Source organism: Jaculus jaculus, chromosome 9 (genome assembly GCF_020740685.1).
Source record: "Jaculus jaculus isolate mJacJac1 chromosome 9, mJacJac1.mat.Y.cur, whole genome shotgun sequence".
In the NCBI taxonomy this organism is placed as follows: domain Eukaryota; kingdom Metazoa; phylum Chordata; class Mammalia; order Rodentia; family Dipodidae; genus Jaculus; species Jaculus jaculus.
Genome location: NC_059110.1, coordinates 83,263,079 through 83,280,171, shown reverse-complemented (window position 1 = coordinate 83,280,171; position 17,093 = coordinate 83,263,079). Strand labels below are relative to the sequence as shown.

The window sequence follows — 17,093 nt, the reverse complement described above, 5'->3', positions numbered from 1 at the left end:
CTTTGTGGGAGCTGTCCCTATCGTGTTTGGATAGGGCCTTTGAGAGAGTCTCAGTGCGGGGAGAGTCAGAAGCCTGCTGGGAGAAGCCAGTGAGAGAGAAGCAGGCTCAAGGTTCTCAGGGCTGGGACTAAGCGCAGACTCTGCCCGCAGCACCTTCCCAGGGACCAGTCCTGCTGAAGAACGGCCCTCCCCAGCAGCATGATTGATGGGGCTTGGATGTGCCCAGCTGCTTACAGCTTGCCTCATCTCAGCTGGCACACAGCTTGGCAAGAACAATCATTTCTCAACATGCTTGCTCTCTGTACCCTCACCTGGTCCTGGCAGCAGACTGAGAGAGCAGCCATCTGTACTTGCTGGTAGAGAAACTGAGGCAGGCACATGGCAGAGGGCAAAATTTGTGCCAGGAAGACAGAAGCAAGAGAAATACTGTCTGGTGAGTGTCCACTCCATGCCAGGCAGTGCGTTAGGTGGGTTTTGTCCTGCCTCCCTTCAGCTCTCCACGGTGAGAGGGAAGGCTTGAGAGAAGCAACTCACACGGAGGCAGACACAGTTGTGGGGAGGTAGACGTGGGCTTTCTCCTTTCCTAAATCTGTCTCAGACCCAGATTCATGCTCTTTCTAGAAACTGGGCATGGGCTGGGGAGATGGCCCAGTGGGTGAAGTGCTTGCCACGCAAGCATTAGGATCTGAGTTTGAATATCCAGCATCCACATAAAAATGCTAGGTGTGGACTAGAGAGATGGCTCAGCAGTTAAGGTGCTTGCCTGCAAAGCCTAAAGACCTGAGTTCAATGCCCCAGGGCCCACGTAGGCCAGATGCACAAGGTGGCGCATGCATCTGGAGTTCGTTTGCAATGGCTGTAGACCCTGATGTACCCATTCTCTGTCTCTCTCTCCATGTGTAAACATACATTATATATATATATATATATATATATATATATATATATATATATATATATGTATATATATATGTATATATATATATATTTGCCTCTCTTTCTCTCAAATAAATAATTAAGTGAAATATAAAAAAAAAATTTAAGAAGGTTATCAAGAGACCATGTTAGTTGATGCCTTTAAATGCTACGACAGGGCTGGAGAGATGGCTTAGCAGTTAAGCGCTTGCCTGTGAAGCCTAAGGACCCCGGTTCGAGGCTCAGTTCCCCAGGTCCCATGTTAGCCAGATGCACAAGGGGGCGCACGCGTCTGGAGTTCGTTTGCAGAGGCTGGAAGCCCTGGCGCACCCATTCTCTCTCTCTCCCTCTATCTGTCTTTCTCTCTGTGTCTACCGCTCTCAAATAAATAAATAAAAAATTAAAAAAATATATGTATAAATGGTACGACAGTCTCACAATTTTTTTTAAGGCTAGATGTGTGGCACATGCCTGTAATCCCAGCACTGGTAAGATGAAGATGTGAAGGTCTCTGGGTCTTAGTAGCTAGGTTGTTTAGCCAAATTGGTGAGCTCCAAGTTCAGTAAAAGATCTTATCTTTACAAAAGTGAAGTGGGGGCTGGAGAGATGGCTTAGCGGTTAAGCGCTTACCTGTGAAGCCTGAGAACCCCGGTTTGAGGCTCGATTCTCCAGGACTCACGTTAGCCAGATGCACAAGGGGGCACATGCATCTGGAGTTCGGTTTGCAGTGGCTGGAGGCCCTGGTGCGCCCATTCTCTCTCTCTATCTGCCTCTCTCTCTCTCTCTCTGTTGCTCTCAAATAAGTGAAAATAAACAACAACAACAAAGAAAAGAAAATGAAGTGGGGGTGTGGAGAGGTTGCTCAGCAGTTAAATGTGTCTGCTTGCAAAGCCTGATGGCCTGGGTTCAATTCCCTGGTACCCACATAAAGTCAGATGCACAAAGCAGCACACATATCTGAAGTTTGTTTGCAAAGACAGGAGACCCTGGCATGCCCATTTTCTCTCTGCTTGCCTCTTTCTCAATCTCTCTTTCTCAAATAAGTAAATGTATTTTTAAAAATGCAGTGGAAGGGCTGGAGAGATGGCTTAGTGGTTAAGCGCTCGCCTGTGAAGCCTAACGACCCCAGTTCGAGGATCGATTCCCCAGGACCCACGTAAGCCAGATGCACAAGTGGGCGCATGCATCTGTAGTTTGTTTGCAGTGGCTGGAGGCCCTGGTGGGCCCATTCTCTCTCTCTCTGCCTCTTTTTCTCTCTGTCTGTCACTTTCAAATTATTAAAAAAAAAAAAATGAAGTGGAAGCCGGGCATGGTGGCGCATGCCTTTAATCCCAGCACTCGGGAGGCAAAGGTAGGAGGATCGCCTGAGTTCAAGGCCACCCTGAGACTACATAGTGAATTCCAGGTCAGCCTGGGCTAGAGTGAGACCCTACCTCGGGGAGTAAAAAAAAAAATGAAGTGGAAAGTGATTGAGGAGGACACCTGATGTCAACCTCAGGCCTTCATACATTCATATGTGTACCCACAGACATACATGTGTCAACACACATATGAACAGACATACATACATGTGCATCTCACACATACACATCCAAAATTTTAAAAACAATAATCTGCTTGGGCTAGAGCTAGACCCTACCTTAAAAAAACAAAAACAAAACAAACAAACAAAAAACAGGGGGCTAGAGGATGGCTTAGCGGTTAAGGCATTTGCCTGCAATGCCAAAGGATCCTAGTTCAACTCCCCAGGACCCATGTAAGCCAGATGCACAAGGGGGTGCATGCATATGGAGTTCATTTGCAGTGGCTGAAGGCCCTGGCGTGCCCATTCTCTCCCTCTCTCTTTCTCTCTATCAAATAAATTAATTAATTAAATTTTAAAAAACAGGGGACTAGAGAGATTGCTTAGTGGTTAAGGTGCTTGCCTGAGAAGCCTAAAGATCCAGGTTCAATTCCCCAGGACCCATGTAAGTCAGATGCACAAGGTGGCGCATGCATCTGGAGTTCATTTGCAGTGGCTAGAGACCCTGGCAAGTCTCCTCTCTCTCGCTTTCATAAATAAATAAAATAAAAATAAATTTAAAAAACTTAAAACTGAAGCTGGGAGTGGTGGCACATGCCTTTAATCCCAGCACTTAGGAAGCAGAAGTAAAAGGATCAGCATGACTTCAAGGCCACTTTGAGACTACATAGTAAGTTCCAGGTCAGCCTGTGTTAGAGTGAGACCCTACCCTTTAAAAACTAAAGATAAAATAAAATAAAATAAAGCTGGACATCTCTCCAGGTAACACTACTTCCACAATCTGGGGTCCCATCCCATGTCTTCTGAGTTCATGGATGTTCAAACTGAAACTCACAATTGGCATTCAAGTTCTGACTAGTTACCAGGCCTTGCCCCCTCGTGCTATGTGTTTCTCCAGTGGGCATCTGGGGTTCCCTAGCTCAACACTTTGCAAGCTGGGCCCTCCACACCACTCCTCCTAGATCTTCCCCAAGAGCCAGCTCCTACAAAGGCAAGAGCTGTAAGCTGAGCCTCCAGAAAGCCAGTTACATAGGCGGTTAAACAGCCAGAGAAATCGGTCAGCCGCTCCTCTGTCCCAATCCCAGTGAGCACAGGGCTGGGAACTTTCTGTTAAAGGGGCACAGGGCTGGGGGGGGGGGGGCGCTGGAGAGATGGCTCAGCAGTTACGGCACTTGTTCACCAGTGCTCACGTAAAGCCAGGTGCACAGAGTGGCGCGTGCATCTGGAGTTAGTTTGCAGCTGATGGAGTTCCTGGTGAGCTCTCTCACTCTCTCTCTCTCTCCTTGAAAATAAATATAAATTTTTATAAAATTGCTTAAAAAAAAAAAAAGGGCACAAGGCCAGAGGTCAGTGTATCCAAGTTCCTGTTACTAGTGCTACTGACTCGACCCCTGAAGCTTCAGTTTCCTCATCGTCAAGGTGACCATTACATCCTGTTGCTCCTCAGTGGAGGAACTGTGAAGAGACTGTTCTATGTCTGTATTTTGATGCCTGTGTAATGCCCTAATTATCTCACGATGCAGATATCTCTGGCACTGAAGTCTTGGTGTGCCTGTTTAAGAGCCAATCTCCAGCTAAAGAAATGGCTCAGCAGTTAAGGCCCTTGCCTGCAAAGCCTAAGAACCCACGTTCAACTCCCCAGGTCCCATATAAGCCAGCTGTGCAAGGTGACACAAGCGCACAAGGTTGCACATGCACGCAAGGTGGCGCACGTGTCTAGAATTTGATTGTGGTGGCTGGAGGCTCTGACATTCCAACTCTCTCTCTCTCATTTAAAAAAAAAAAAAATCTCCTTCAGCAGTCCTGGACCAGGAGTCCCCTGAGTCTAGGCACCTCTGTCTTCCCAAGGCCTTTGACTCTCAGAAGGCTGACAGCGCTGCACCAGCACCCGGAGTGCCAGGCGCCATTCCCCTGGAATCCTGAAGCCCTGTTCTCCCTTACCCCACCCAGGTTAGCTGTCCCTGCCCAAGAAGCCACCCCAGAAACATGGGAAGGCCGGCTTTACCTGTGACTCCACCCGCACTCTGAGCCTCTCTAGCTCTGTAGGGGTGAGAAGGAGAGTGAAAACACCAGAAAAGGAGAACTCACGGGAATTTTTGAGAGACAGAGAAGGACAGAGAGAGAGAGAAATAGAGAATGGACACTCCAGGGCCTCCAGCCACTGCAAATGAACTCCAGATGCATGTGCCACCTTGTGAAGCTGGCTTACCAGGGGTCCTAGGGAATTAAACCTAGATCCATTGATTGGCTTTGTAGGCAAGCACTTTAACCACGAAGCCATCTCCCCAATCCAGGATTTTGTTTTTTCATCTATGTGATATGTGCTTGTTTTATTGTTTAGCTGAGACAGGGTCTGGTTATGGAGTCCAAGATGACCTCTAACTTACAGTAATCTTCCTGCCTTAGCTTCCCAAGTGCTGAGATTATAGACACATGCTGTCAGACCTAGCCCTCACTTGGGTTTTCTTTCTTTCTTTCCCTCTTCCTTCCTTCCTTCCTTTCTTTACTTCTTTTTTGTTTCTTTCCTTTTTAAGTTCTTTTTATGCAAGAGTGTGTGAGAGAGAGAGAGGGTATTAGCATGCCAGGGCCTTTAGTTACTGCAGTGGAATTCCAGATGCATGGGCCCCCTTTGCACATGTGCGACCTTGTGCCCTTGCATCACTTGGTGCGTCCGGCTTACATGGGACCTAGAGAGTTGAACATGAGTCCTTAGGCTCCACAGGCAAGTGCCTTAAGTGATAAGCCATCTCTCCAGCCCCTCACTTAGGTTTTCATCGCAGCTCCCCACCAGAAAGCAGTCATCTTAGGCCGTTCCCTGTGCCTGAGCATTCATTTCCTTAAAAATAGGAACAAGAACACTCTGCCTCCTTGCTGGGTAGTGAATGAAGGTGGTGACCATTCCTGGAACAGTGGGATGTGGTGACCAAAGTCACTAGTGATCAGCACCACCCAGCTCTGAACTTAACACTGAAGCTGGGCCTGGTGGTCCAGGCCTGCACTCCAGCACCCAGAAGGCCAAGGCAGGAGGAACTTGAGGTCAAGGCCTGCCTGGGAAACTTACAGAGAGCCTGTCTCAAAATGAAATGTTGAGAAAGGCATAAAGGTGTGGCTCAGCTATAGAATATACAGTACCACAAAAGAAAGAAGCATAAAGTCATGTAAGTCTCCACCATTTCTTGTCAGTGAGTCTACTGTAAGGTAGGGGAGAAGGCAAAGCCTGTCTACCTGTCCTGTTCAGTGCTAGGTGGGGTCTCTCATCACACCGCTGTGAGGTTGAAATTAGCCCCACTTCACAGTTGGGGAAACTGAGGTATGAAGAACTCAACCTGCCAGGAGCAACAAGGGAAATTCCTCCTCTCTTGTCTCAGCTCCTCACCCTTCATTGGGTTTAGGGTTGAACCCCTCATTCGGATTTCCAGGAGAGCCCAGCCCCAGCCAAGAAGATAAGCGTCTCAGATACATCAGTGGAAACCAGAGTGTACACAGGACGGATTCCATCCACGCCAGGGCTTTCCCCGGACACACCTGTGCAAGCCGCAGCCGCTTCCCAGCGGAGTTGTTCCCAGCAGCGGCAGGCAGCGGCAGTCAGGGATTTGCTTAGTTACCTGACCACCAGGGGCCTGGGTGTGGGAACAGGTGGCACCCTGCCTTTCCACCTCTGTTTCACTCATCACCTCAGAGAGGGTCTCCCCCTACCCAGGCCCTGCCGCCCTTTTTCCTCTTGACCAAGCTCCGGTCCAAGTCCTCTCCCAGCTTGTCCCTGTGGGGACTGAGTTGAAGTCACAGAGGGCTCATTTTTTGTTTGTTGTTGTTCGTTTGTTGCACAGTGTCCTGAAAGGAAGTGCACAGACTGTGCCAGCAGGGTTCTGGGGCAGCTCAGGGTGCACATGTCCTGTCCTGCTAGGGTGTGAGCAGCCTGACCCCGCAATCCTAGGAGCGTGGCCATGCATCCTGCTGGCTGGTAGTCCCGCCAGGTCCACATCTAGAGGAGGTCGTGTCCACATCCCCCAGTGGCTTCTCTGGGTTTGGGTCGTTAGATGTGCTGTGAGCATCCTTGATCCTCTTTCATGTGTCCTCTTAGGTGTGCGTGTGCGCGCGCGCGCGCCTCGGGAGGTGTGTTGTGCCACAGCCTTTGCCAGCAGCTCTGTGTGTGTGTGTGTGTGTGTGTGTGTGTGTGTGTGTGTGTGTGCATTCTCGTGGGGTGGTCGCTTCCGCCGTCTGCATCCATTTGTGTACGGTAGCGGTGTGTCTTGGCCGGCACGCCGGGGGGGACGGGTGACACTCGAGTCCTGAGGGTCCCCGTGGGGCTGCCTCAGCGCTGGAACTGTGAGTGCGAGTGTGAGCGAGGAAAGGCGCCCGGCGGCCCGGCCCGGCCCTGCCCTGCCCACCCGGCTGCGTGAGTGCGCGCGCGCCGGGTCCCGGGCCGCTGCGCGCGCGGTGAGAGCGCGAGGGAGCGCGGCGGCGGCGCTCGGCTGGCTCGGCTCGCTCGCTCGCTCGGCGCCCGCCCGCACACTCGCACTGCTTGGTTGCTACCGGGTGACGCGGGCTGGGCCCGCCCCCTGCCTGCCCGCCTGCCTGCCGGCCCCCGGCACTCACTCGCTCCGGCCGCCGCGGAGCCGGCTGCAGCCGCCGCGTCAGGGCCGTCCGGGGGGCCACGCCGGCGAAGCCCGCCGCGCCCCGCCGGGCCTGCGGAGCCGTTCCCCCACCCACACTCCAACCCCGGGCCGGGGGTCGCGCCGTGCCGGGGTCGCGCCCCGGGCGGGGCGGGGCGGCGCTGCCTGCATGACCCTCCGGCGGCGCGGGGAGAAGGCGACCATCAGCATCCAGGAGCATATGGCCATCGACGTGTGTCCCGGCCCCATCCGGCCCATCAAGCAGATCTCCGATTACTTCCCCCGCTTCCCGCGGGGCCTGCCCCCCGCCGCCGGGCCCCGAGCCGAGGCGCCCCCGGACGCCCCCGCGAGCCCAGCCGCGGCCAGCGCCGGTCACCGCAGCCCCTCCGACGGCGCCCGCGACGACGACGAGGATGTGGACCAGCTCTTCGGAGCCTACGGCGCCAGCCCGGGCCCCAGCCCCGGACCCAGCTCGGTGCGGCCGCCCGCCAAGCCACCGGAGGACGAAGCGGACGCCGACGGCTACGAATCGGACGACTGCAGTAAGTTTCCAAGTCGCCGGACCCTCCCCCACCCCCGCCCACCGAGACCCTCCCCGAGCGGCGGCACCCGCGCGGCCCGACCTGGTTGCGCTCTGGGCCGGCGCGCAGCGCTCGCTACCCCCTGGACATCCACCTCCGCCCGCCCGCAGGGTCGCGGCCCCGGTGCCCGCTCGGTGCCCTCGCCCGGCGCCCCGCACCTCCCCCAGCCCGCACGCGCGCGCAAGAGAGAGAGAGAGAGAGCGAGAGAGAGGCGGCAAGTTTGGGGGCGCCCTCTGGGAGCGTCCCAGTTCCGGAGCCCGCGCCGCGCCCCCTCTCGGCCCGCGCTCCCCGAGCTTCAGCGCAGGCGGCGGCGGCTTTTGTTCCGGGGAAGGGCGGAGCTGCGCCCCGGGAAGACACCAGTTGCTGCGGGCCGCGCGGTCGTTCCCGGCCCTGGAGCCCGTCCCCGGCGGCCGGGCAGCCCGAGGTCGGCACAGGACGAGCTAGGGTCGGGGCCGCGGCCCGGGGCGGACTCGGCTTCCCGGGTGGGCCCGCACGGCGCCGTTGGCTTTGCTGGTGCAGGAGCGCGGGGCCGCTTGTCCTTTGGAAAAACCTTGGACGTTCCTCCTCCTCGCGTTCGCGGACCGCTGCGCAGCGCTGGCCCGGGCCGCCGACCTTCGCCCACCTGTTAACGCCCGTCCCCCCGCCCCCCAGTGGAACAGGAGGTCCCCAGCCGCGCCCCCTCCTCCGCGACTCAACCCCAGGGAGCGAGCTGGTCCCCCGAGGCGGAGGCCGGGCCAACCCGGCGCTCCTGGAGCCTTTTGCGTCCCTGAGGGTACTTGTCTCTCTCGACCTGGGACCATAGGGGAAACTGAGGCTAGAACAGACCCGTGCCCAGTCGTTTTTCGCGGGGCTCGGATGGGGAAGGCGACTCGCTGCGGGAACCTTCCCCCCCCCCCCCCCCCGCCCAGCTGGAAAGCTAGGTTCGGAATCCAGCCCTGGCAAGGATAGGGACCTTGACAGCAAGTGAAGGTCCCCAGGGCGTGTGCAGCCCCTCCCCCTTTGCAGCATTGATGGTGATGCCTGTCCTGGGCGCTCCTCCTAGCATAACATGTGGCTCTGGAAGCTGAAAGTAGGGGTTCACAGTGCCACCAGGGCCACAGACTAGGAGAGGCCATCAGCTAAGGTGGGTCAGAGTCTCCTCTGTGTGGACAGGCTTGGTATGCATTTTCTCAGTCCTGGACCACAGCCCTCTTGCCCCTGGACTTAATGAGGCCTTGCCCTGGGCAGGAAGGGGGTAGGGGTCTGGGGGTCAGAGACCAGGCCTACCTCTCTGTTTACTGGAAGAAATTGGGTCGGCGACGTGTACTGCCTACAACCCAGTTCCTGGTACCTTGTACAAGGCTTCTGCGGGCAGGCTGGCATTGGGGCGGGGGAGGGGAGAGGGCGGGGGGGGGGGAGAGCTAACTGGGACCAGAGTCCACTGGGGGATATAGAGGTACTCCCAGAAGAAGGGGTAAGAAGTTGCTGTTTCCAGCATCCTGCCTGTATCAGGGAGTGACCAAATGGGCGGGGTTTGGGCCTGAGCTTCAAGCCACCCTCCAGGTACCACAGCAGCCCTGAAGATGACATAAGGCCAAGTGGTCATTCAACTTGGTCATTGCTTTTGGCTGTCTCTAAGCCCACCCGAAAGGCCTAAACTCAAGCCAGCAGCCCCAACTCCAGTTTGTGAACTCAGTGGTCATGCATAGAGCCTTGTCCTAACCGCAGGGGTGGGGCCAGGGGAACAGAACTGGGTCCCTGGGTTCGAAGCACACAGGTCCTAACTGGGGACAGACTCACATGGGGCCAGTGTTACCAGGCAGTCCTACACACAGCGTTGCCACCTTGGACTGGCAGCTGGCCACACCTATCACCAGGACACACTGGAGATGCCACGCAGAAGCCTGAAGGTTTGGGAGCTAAGGCGGCGGGTATGTGGCCATGCAGGGTGGCACGGATCCCACTGTGACTGGGAGCGTGGAAATCTTGGTTCCTGTGGGTGGGAGAACAGATTCCTGGGCAGGACCACCCTGTACCCGGCACACCAGGCTGTGCTCCCTCTGAGCTCTGACTACCAGATCCCTAGCATAAGCCTGAATGATTCAAGCCAGATGGTTCATTACGGCTTTAGCCAGGGTTGTGCTATTCGCTGCTCTAATTATTGGATTATCTGTTCTGACAAAAAGAATTGAGGGCAGCTGATCTGTTGTCCAAGCACAGGGCAAAGGGCTGCCTGCTTGCCCGATCCCGCCACCCTTTTTTAACGCTCCTCGTTGGTCACTCCAAAGAACACACACGGCCTCACGGGGTCCCCTGCAGAGCTGCAAGGGACAGCAGTAGGGGTAGAGAAACAAAAACCCCTCGCCTCCCAGGTGAGGTGTCCCAGCTTGCCTGCTGCCTGCCCCCTTCCAGAGCCACTCACTGCCCACACTGCTCATGCCGCCCCTTCGGAACTGCAGTCCGTTCCACCTGTGGAAGGAAGCCCACCTCTCATCCCTCCAAGATAGAATGACTGGGAGGCTTTGAATAGCCAATACCAGAGAACGAACTCAGAGTGGCTCAAGGAAGACACCAGGGTGCTTGAAGAAGCCCTCCAGCCATCATTTGATAAGGACCAGTTTCCTCCCCCACCTTTGGGATCAAGGAATTCTCTCCCAATCCTTTTAAAATCTCACTCGTCAAAATTGCATCACATACCCAAGCTTCGACCTAACACCACCAGTACCCCGCATGACTCTGCCAGCCAGGTCAGGACAGATGCCCATGAGGGTCTGGAGCAACAGCGAAGTGGAGAGGAATCTGTGTCGGTTCTGCCCCAAAAAACTCTCCTGGGAGAGGATGAGTCCCAGATCCTGCTGGATGTGGGTCCCCTCACTTCATACCCAGAACCTCTATAGGCCTCAGCTGTCCTGCCCAGACCTGTCATCATGCTTTCATACCTGCAACAGCACAGCACCGCCTGAGCTGCTAGGCACTATGCTGGGCACAGAGAGCAGGCGTGACCTAGAACACAGCTGTTGATGACAGCGTATTCACAGAAACCCAGCAAGGGGCCCAGCAGGGAGGCTCAGTGGCAGGAACCCACAGGAGCCCTGGCTTGCTCAGATTGAGAGGAGTGGGGAAGAGAAGCAGCTTGCCAGAATGGAAGAAGGAAAGGGGACAGTACAGGCTCTGAAGTGTCAGAAACAGCCCGGTGGGGACACAGAAGCAGAGCCAAGTGGCGGAAGCAAGGGAAGAGGGGCGCACGATGAGGCCAGAGCAGTCACACCACTGAAGGGGGTTTGAGCCGACTCGGGAGGCTACAGGGAACTAAGTGTCCCAGCTTAAAGCAGGGGACTCAAGTCCTCACTCTGCCTCTAGGTTCCTGGGAAGCAAGGGTATCTAGCCCATTCCTTTGTTCCCCTGCAGGGTCCTGCCTGGCTCCATGCCTCCGTTTCCCCAACTATGAAATGCTTTCAAAAGGCATGATATCTTTCTATGATTCTCGACACAGTTTATTTTTTCCTCCTAAACTATTTTACAAACTGACATTTTTTTTTTCTTCCAAGAAAACAAAACAAAACAAAAAAATCAGGGCAGATTTCTGATTCCCCAGGGCGTGTAGGTCAGGCGGGTTCAGGTGCCAACCAAGGTCATGGTCAGGCTACCTCTCTGCCCTAGCCCTGCCAGGGGACACTCTGCCTTAGAGGAACCAACAGGGGATTGAGCTTGATTTTCTCTGAATTAGCCCCATTAAAGCTCTATAATTATCAACACACCAGTGACAACTCTCAAAGGCCCATTAGTGACCAACCTTAATAATGTTTCCAGAGATGTAAACTTTCATGGGGGCACATGATCCGAGTGGCCGGGAGGGCAGGGGCGCGGAGGCGCTCTCCCCATCCAGCCAGCCCTGCTCTCTGCTGCCACTGTGACCACCGCCAGGGTCTCCGGATCAGGCACTGCAGGACGGCGCCGGTCCAGCTTTCCCTCGCCTCGGTACTGGGCCTGGAACCCAAGGTCGCGCATGAGCCGAGCGCTAGGAGAGGCCAACACCTCGGAGCCATGCCCCTGGCTCCTTGCTTTTCTGTTGTTTGTTTTCTGAGGGCTTAGTTCAAAGTGGCAAGGAAATTCTTTTCAGGAAACCACTAAGCTTTAAGGCAGAAACCAGCTAGGCCAACCTGACCTTGCCTCTCTGAGCCTCGTTTCTCTATGTTCCCTAAGATAGCTCCTTCCCCAACTCCTGCAAGTATTTCTCTCTCTCTCTCTCTCTCTCTCTCTCTCTCTCTCTTCTTTCCTCCATCCCTCCCTCTTCCTTTCTTTCTTGTGAGGCAGGATCTTACCGTAACCCAGGCTAACCTGGAACTCACGCTGTAGCCCAGGCTGGTCTTGAACTCACAGCAATCCTTCCACATTGGACTCTATATGTAGTTGAACTTTGAACTCTGAGCCTTCTGGTTCCACTTCCTGAATGCTGGGATTACAGGCATTGCCAGCGCACAGAGTTGGTGCAGTGTTGGAGAGCAAACCCAAGGCTTCATGCCGACCAGGCAGGCACTCTCCCAACTAAGCCACCTTCCCAGCACAGGTCTTTTAAAACGGGGACAGAGCTTCCGCTTATAGACTCGTATTTTTACAGAACTTCAGTAGGATTCAGACTTTCATCAGTCCCTTCCTGGGCACACATTAGGTACACCGTTCCTTTCCGGGGGGGGTGATAACAGGTGTTGGCATTCCTCAGTGTGGCCTTCCTTTGTCCCTGACTTGTCTTCTGGGATTGGGGTACAGCCAGATGTCACACCAAATCCCTGTTCCTGAAGTGACTGGAGATCAGGGCATTTGCATCCGCTCTAGGCTGGTCTGTCCATGTGGCTGAGGAAGGGCTCTGCCCTCTGCAGGTCTTGGAGCAGCAGGTACCTGAGTTACGCAGCACACTGACCGTCACACACAGAACCAACCATTCTGGAGAATGTTCTGCAGAAACCGCAGCTGGGCGGCTATGGGAAAGGAGATGGCGCTTCACCTGGGTGGGTGGGAGTGAGCGTGAGGCAGCAGGGGCCCAGTGCGACACCCCTAACACACGCACTCCTCACTCGGGCTCACCACAGACCTGGTGACTGGTCACGTGGACACAGCTGTAACCAGTGTTATCACCAAATGGGAGAGGAAGCTGCGTGTGTCCCCAGAAGTGAGTGCAGGGAGCCTGGAAAGCAGGGGCCACCCAGAATCCTCAGTGGACAGATTGTCACCGCCCCCCGTGTCTGTCTGTCAGTGACTGTGGCCTGAAGACATGCCATTAGAGTCACAGCCATGACGCCAGACACTGGGAAAAGCAAAAGTAACTTATCTGTGTATCCTGTTCCCAAAGGCAGGGAGGGAGTGATTCCGTGTAGAGCTGTCCCTCTAACAGTGAGCTAGAAATGTCACCAAAGAGGGTTTGCTGCTCCTATAATCGGCTCTGAGCTTTGCTTGCTGGGAGGTGGGTACAACTGTCTGCAGCTTGCAGGTGAGAAAACTGAGGCACGAAGAAGTAAGAAAGCTGCCAGAGGCCACATGCCAAGGAAGTGCTGAGCTGGGATTTGAACCCAGAGAGTCTGGGAGACGACATCAGCCTTCATACTGTGTTGCAGGCAGGGACAGAGGCGTCACTTTGCTGGGAATGGGGGAGCACAACTAATTCACCTTCACGTGTCCCTTAGGACAAAGTGCAGCTGCACATGCAGCCCTTTCTGTGCCCATTTCTCTGCAGACCTAAAGAACCATCGGGCTGGGCCCTGATCTGTAGGCTTTGCAAAGGTCACATAAGAAGTACATGGTGGCAGGGGGTTGGGAGTGGCTGGGTAGATGGCTTAGTGGTTAAGGTGCTTGCCAGCAAAGCCAAAGGACCCAAGTTCGATTCTTCAATATGCACAAGGTGCTACATGCATCTGGAGTTTGTTTGCAGTAGCCAGAGGCCTTGGCACACCCGATCTCTCCCCCCTCCTCTCATCTCTCAAATAAGTAAAATATTTTAAAGAATAAATAAATAGAAATATTTAATACAAGTACATGGGGCCCTGCAGGCCACTCTGTCTGTACAGTGTGTCCTCGGCCTCACCTCTGTCATGGGAATGTGGCCTCAGCTGAGACACGTGCAGGTGTTGCTGGAGTTCACCTAGACCCAGGCTGGCCACCCGACCTAAGCCCCTGCCTGAGGATGAAGTCCCCAGTCCTGTCCTTTCCTCACCCAGCATCCCTCCAGCCCCCAGCTCTGTGCCTGTGATTAGAATGTCCCCTCTGCATCTGGCCAACTCCCATCGATCGGTCACTCCCAGCTCAGGTGAAATACCACCCGTCAAGAAGCCGTCACCGAGACCCGGTATCCTCCTGGGGCTTCCATGGTTCTTGACTCACCAGACCTGATTGTGACCAGTCCAACAGTGTGGGGCAGGATTGGGGCTTCAGAATCATTTGAGGACGTGTATGTAGCTATCTGGATATTGCAGAGGTCTCCCCTACCCAGGCCCTGGCCTTCCTGCTGGGAACCCCCTAGAGCTTTGGAAGGCCACAGCTGCAGCAAGTGGCAGCCCCTGAAGGTGGCAGCTGCACCCAGTTATTGCTGCACCCTCTGCCTGGCCCTTGGGACCTGCCTCTGCTCAGAGACTTGAGGCAGCAGCGCGAGGACACAGCCAGCTCCTCACTGCCCAGGATCCCCGAGGGCCAGAAAGATCGGGGAGCATTGGCAAAGTCCACGTGTTGCCAGGGTCCAGTGAGCAGTCAGCCTGGCCAGGGTCACAGCCTCTCACAGTCTTTCCTCTGCCTTTTAAAAAAGGCTTTATTTATTTATTAGCGAGGGAGGGAGGGAAAGAATGGGCATGTCAGGGCCTCCAGCCACTGCAAACGAACTCCAGACGCATGAGCCATCTTGTGCATCTGGCTTACATGGGTCCTGGGGCATCAAACCTGGGTCCTTAGGTTTCTCAGGCATGCACCTTTGCCACTAAGCCATCTCTCCAGCCCTCCTCTGCCTTTTTACACCATCCTGTTCCAGTGCCCAATGGGAGAAACAGCCCTAGGCTCAGGGTGCCGAGTCATATGACCGCCACACAGCTAGGACAGGCGGCGCAGAGCAGGGGCTGGGCGAAAGGTTCTGGGCCCACCACCCAGGTGTGACCCAGGCTAAAACTCCTGGGGACTGAGGTGACTAGCCCGGCCTTTCTGAGTGTTGATTCTACATCTGTACAGTAACAGGACACTGTCACTCCCCAAGATTGAGTGTGACAGTGGTGAGGGAAGGGGTTACAAGAAGGTGGTTGGTCAATTGATGGCCATTGCTCTGGGCATTGTGACATTCTTTGATTCCTGACTGGGAAAAAAAAATACTAGTAATTTTTTCTCTAATAGTGTTCAGAACTGAATAGAGTCTCATGCAGGCTAGAACCCTACCACTGAGCTACATCCCCAGTCCAAAAGCTAGTGATTGTTATGCCTTTCAACTTTTTGTTTGTTTGTTTGTTTGTTTTGTTTTTTGGTTTTCAAGGTAAGGTTTCACTCTAGCCCAGGCTAACCTGGAATCAACTATGTAATCTCAGGGTGGCCTCACACTCACAATGATCCTCCTACCTCTTCTTCCCAAGTGCTGGGAATTAAAGGCATGTGTCACCACGCCCAGCTTTTTTAAAAAAAATTATTTATTTATTTGAGAGAAAGAGGCAAATAGAGAGGGGGGAGAGAGAATGAGCACACCAGGGCCTCTAGCCACTTCAAACAAACTCCAGATGCATGCACCATCTGTGCATCTGGAATACGTGGGTACTGAGGAATCAAACCTGGGTCATTAGGTTTCAGAAGCAAGCACCTTAACTGCTAAACCATCTCTCCAGCCCACCTTTTAACTTTTACCAGTCATCTGGGAGGAACAATTTTTTAATAGATTTTTTTTAACTTACTGACAGAGACAAAGTATGGGCACGCCGGGGCCTCCTGCCACTGCAAAGGAATTTCAGATGAGTGCGCCACTCTGCACGTGTGGCTCTATGTGGGAACTGTCGAATTGAACCCAGGCAGTCAGGCATTACAAGCAAGTACCTTTAACCGCTGAGTCACCTCTCCAAGAAAGGAACAATTTTGTTGTTCATATATGCAGACCTGAAATCTTTCTCTCATAAGTGGTGGTGCATGCTTTTAGTCCCAGCACTAGGGAGACTGGGATAGGAGGATTGCTGTGAGTTTTAGGTCAACCTGGGGGCTACAGAGTGAGTTTCAGGTCAGCCTTGGGGGGGGGGGGAAGGGAAGAAAAGGAAGAAATATTTCTTCTGTAGAATTCGAGGTGTTTGTTTTTGCTGTGTGGTGCTGGGGGTGGAACCCAGTGCTGGGCACATACTGAGCCAATGCTGTGCCCCTGAGCCCCACTCTGACCCCGGTCTTGGCTTCACCTATGAGTTTTGCACTTGGCCTGGTGATGCTGACGGTTGTGCATGTGAGCTTATGCCTCTGCCCTCATCAACTGGCCACAGAAGAGCAAGTCCGTATTCCTTAATCTCAATGTCAAAATCATCTGGATAAATTAAAACGTCGTCAGTGCCTTCGCTTTGCTGTGCCTGCACCGCTTCATTTCAAAACAGAACTGACTCTGCCTCCGAGTTTGTGCCACAGCCTGAAGACAAAAGCTGGTGACAGCTAGTGTCTGTGGGGGCAGAGAGACAGTCGCACCGGGCTGTGTGTCGTGAGAGTTTCTCCCGGGCACATCATGGGTGTGCCAGGAAATGGACTCTTTTTGCCTGCATTTTGTGCAGATGTGCAAGCTTGCATATTCTGAGGATTATTAAGGATATCTTTGCCCTGTTCTGATTCTACCAAATAAACCTTTTAATCTTAAAAAAAAAAAAAATTTAATGGAGCTGCTGAAGCTAATTGAGAGGGTGACGTTCCACCGGATGCAGCCAACGTGTGACCAGTACCTTCCTGTCCCCTAGCCGCCCTGGGCACACTGGACTTCAGCCTGCTCTATGACCAGGAGAACAACGCCCTGCACTGCACCGTCAGCAAGGCCAAGGTAGGTCCCGCATCCGGCCCCAGCGCGAGGTGAGGCTGGGGAGGTCAGTCCTGCTGCCCAGGCTTCCCGGGGTCCTTGTTGTGTGGGGTCCAGCTCTCACCCCCCACCCAGATCAACCCTACCCAGTAAGGCGCTTAGGGGAAAGAGAGGGAAAATGAAGAGAATGGCACATAGGGCTCAGGCATGGGACGTGCTGGTGAAGACTGGAAGGGGTGGAGAGGCCTGTACTGCCCCAGAGAGATAGGCACTGCATGCCACTGAATCTCCTCCCCACAAAACCCCAGCCTCTGGGCTCCCCAGAAGCTCTGAGCAGCAGTCAGCTCCACTCTTCTCTGAATGCTCCATGTGCCACGGGAAGAGGCTGACACTGTAGGCAAGACGTTAGCCTTTGGACCTGATCCCCAGAGGCCATCTGAGCCTTGCTGTCAGGGGTCATGAATACACGTGGTCCCCATTGTTGCCTGGCCAGC

General features: G+C 54.3%; 1 protein-coding gene across 1 annotated transcript in view; it reads left to right on the top strand.

Moving 5' to 3' along the window:
• Positions 1-7,183: 7,183 nt before the first annotated feature.
• Doc2b (double C2 domain beta) overlaps positions 7,184-17,093 on the top strand; it is a 29,340-nt gene continuing 19,430 nt past the window's right edge. Inside the window, exons 1-2 of the mRNA XM_004667863.2 lie at positions 7,184-7,592; positions 16,544-16,623. Coding sequence (XP_004667920.1) covers positions 7,220-7,592; positions 16,544-16,623 — 453 coding nt within the window. The 5' untranslated portion in view covers positions 7,184-7,219. The remainder of the gene's footprint in view (positions 7,593-16,543; positions 16,624-17,093) is intronic.